The sequence below is a fragment of the Tetrahymena thermophila genome (genome assembly GCF_000189635.1).
Source record: "Tetrahymena thermophila SB210 genomic scaffold scf_8254655, whole genome shotgun sequence".
NCBI classification, from domain to species: Eukaryota; Ciliophora; class Oligohymenophorea; order Hymenostomatida; family Tetrahymenidae; genus Tetrahymena; species Tetrahymena thermophila.
Genome location: NW_002476423.1, coordinates 1,534 through 4,961, shown reverse-complemented (window position 1 = coordinate 4,961; position 3,428 = coordinate 1,534). Strand labels below are relative to the sequence as shown.

Sequence of the window (3,428 nt, the reverse complement as noted above, 5' to 3'; positions counted from 1 at the left end):
TAAATAAAATTATTTTTATTACTACAAGAAAGAATATTTGAAATTATATAAGGGCATATATATATAGGGGTGTACGTTGTGATATATATTGTTATCTGTAAAAAAAAATCACCAATATTAGAGTATTTGTAAATACTAAAAATTTTTAAAATCTAAAACCAGAAGCTATTGAAGGAAAAAACAAAATAACCTTTTATTAATTATAGGATAAAGCTTATTGATGGAAATTAATTAAAAATAAGATAATAAGTTATAAAATTAAAGGAAGTATCAAGTAATTTAGTAAATTATGGAAAAATAAGCCTTTTTCTCATAATATTATTGTGAACTATGTTCTTCTTTTTTAGCAATATAAATAAATAATTTTATTTAAATTGATAAAAATTAGAAAAATTTAACAAAAATTGAAAGCAGATAAATTTTAGTAAGTTTTTTTTTGTGTAAAATTTTTGGAGTTAAATAGATTTTTGATTGTATGTAAGAAAGTCAATTAAGGATTATCAATTATAATTTTAAATATAATAACTATAAAAAATATTAAATCAACTTTTTAAATTTTAAAAATAAAAATCAAACATATAAAAATATAGTTAGTTAGTTAGTTAGTTTATTACACAAACAAAATATATCAATTTAAAATAATATTTTGAATAAACAAACAAACTCAAGAGTATTTTTCTTTGTATGCTTAAATTAATTCATTACTGCGACCATCTTCTTTTCCTATATCTTTTAAAATTTATTCAACAAAAGCATTTTTTAATTCTTTGGAACTTTAAGCTGAATTTATATCAAGAAACTGACTTATACCTTTTGTTAGACTTGCAATCTCTTCATAAGTTTATTTTGCAGATTAATTTAGATAAAAAGTATTTACTGGGACATTTTTGCTTTAAAGTTTATAACACTCTGGAACATAATAAGTTAAACCTTTTAAAGGAGTAGAATCCCAATAAAGTTATCCAAGTTATTATCTATGTGACTAAGCTTCTTACTACAGATGTGCAGGCTAATCACCTAAAACTATAACTTAACCTATTGGATTTTCATCACTTTATTTATTAGCCCACCACAAACCTACTTCTACAGACTCTCCAGGATACGTACCACCAGAAGCTGTAATTTTTTATAGGTAAGATCTTAATTTATCAGGGTTATTTTCCCAACTTGAAGCTTCTAATATCTCCTCAAATTTACTATTATAACTTCTAAAGCAGCATATCATTATTTAAAAGCATTAAGGATCATAACCTTTTTATTTTAAGATATCCCTTGCTTATTCAAAGGTTGTTTAGATAGTATTTTTAGTTTAAGTTATGAGATTACCCATTGAGCCTGTTACATCTAATGCAATAAGAGTTTTAGAATTTCTTTTTTCTTTTGGGCCTTAATTTAGCTACAATAAATGATTACTTATTTGTTTTAAATTACGATCTTTCAAATAATTTAAAAATATTTCTGATTATTTGTGACTCTTAATTGAAGTTGTTAAATATTCCAAATTACTGTTGAAGTCATTTTCGAAGTTAATCTCACGATTTTTATCAAGAACTTCATATATCTAATCTCGTTTATTTATTTACATTGTGTCTTTGTCATTTTTAAGGAAAGCTTAAAGAGTATCTTTTTAAAGGACTATGCTATAAGTGCCGTCTTCGCCTTATCTAGCTGTTCTTCCCTTTATCTATGTCTCTTCAGACTTATCTTCAGAAAAGAAAGTTTGGATTACATGAACTCCATAATTTTAAAATATGGTGATGTCGTTGACTTTAAAATCTATACCTCTACCAAATATCCTAGTCATTAAAGTAATTACCGCAGAACAGGTTGAATCATATACAATTTTCATTCTTTCTTCAATAGAATTTTCTTCTGTCATAATTTAAGTTTACTAATTTTACTTTAAGACTATAAATTATTAGCTATTGTAGTACTCAAATAAAGACTCTTTAGTAGAAAAGAAGACAAGAACAGCCCTTTTTGCATTATTTTTTCCAACTAAGTTTTTATTTATCTCATCTGTAATAGCATTATAATACTCTTCTAAAGGAACTGCTTTAATATCTTTTTGTTCATTAAATGAAAACTTACTTTTTCCATACACTGAAGGGATCAAAGTATATTAATTCATTTTATAATTTTATTGAATTAATTCTAATTGTTTTCCACTTAAAGTTTCTAAAGTTCCAGTTACACCTTTGATTATGAAAAACTTTTTAGGTAACTCTGAATAGCTAAAGCTACCGCAGTTAATTTTAAATACTTTTTATTGCTTTAAGCTAAAATTTGAAATTCTTGAATTCTAATTTTCAAGATAGTAGGTGTATAAAGTTCTATATCCATATGATATATTATTTAAATACTAATCTTAGTTTTTATAGTTTATTTTGTCATTTTGAATTTTATAATTTTCAACAATTATGTTGTTGAAATTTTTAAAATCATGAATAACTATTTTTGTTTATTCTTTTATTAATTCAGCCTATTATTTGAATTTTTCTATGCACTATTTATACTCCTCAGATTGAGAAATATTTTCAAAGCTAAAATTCCAATCAGATTTATTGCTCCAAATTTTATCTAGCAGGTTTTCAATTGTTACATCTTAGATTGGTGCTACAATTTCATAGTTGTTTCCAAAAAAATCTTTACTAAAGAAAACATCAACTTCATCTATTAAAAGAACTTATTTCTTTGGTTCATAATTTGTAATGTTTTTTATTTCACCTGTTTAAATGTAGTTATAAACTTATTCTCTATAATAAATACAATTTCAACTAATATCATTTATAGCTGATTAATAAATAAGAAAAAATAAAGAAAATTCATAAAGATCCAAATAATGTTTAAAGATAATGATTTTAACAATAAATAAATTTTTTATATAATTTTATCTTAAAAAAATATATATTAATTAAAAATATAAAACTATTATATAATTAAAAATGTATTAAATCTATTATATTGTATGTTTATATTATTTAATTCAATATCATTAAGATGTGCTGTGAAGCATTTATTAAAATAAAATTATATACAAGCAAATAGATTAATATTTTATCTCAATGTTTAAAGTTTTTAACTATTTTTGGAAAAGCAATTAGATAGATAGATAATTTGAAAACTCCCTAACCATTGCTATTATTATATACATTTATTAAGGTAATAACTTATTATTCTTAGTTTTTTATATGAAGTTTTTAGAATATTTAACAATATTAGCTTTTTATTTTTTGTAGACAATTAAAAACGTTTGACAAATTATTTGAAAAATAAATTAGATCATTTGAAAGGTTTTTAGAGCAAAGCTTTCTAGTTAGTAAATAATTTACAAAAATTGATTAATTTTTTCTCTCAAGCATTTAGAATATTTAGTATTATTTATAAAAGTATTTCAATAATTTGAAAACTATATATCCTTAACAATT

General features: G+C 22.3%; 1 protein-coding gene across 1 annotated transcript; it reads right to left on the bottom strand. All coding sequences in view use genetic code 6, as the record gives it.

Moving 5' to 3' along the window:
- Positions 1 to 664: 664 nt before the first annotated feature.
- On the bottom strand, positions 665 to 2,787 carry TTHERM_01508160 (helicase carboxy-terminal domain protein; the record flags this gene model as incomplete). The annotated part of the gene is made up of 2 exons (XM_001015168.2): positions 665 to 2,692; positions 2,770 to 2,787. 2 exons carry the CDS (start codon positions 2,785 to 2,787, stop codon positions 665 to 667), a joined length of 2,046 nt encoding a protein of 681 aa, XP_001015168.2.
- Positions 2,788 to 3,428: the final 641 nt, after the last annotated feature.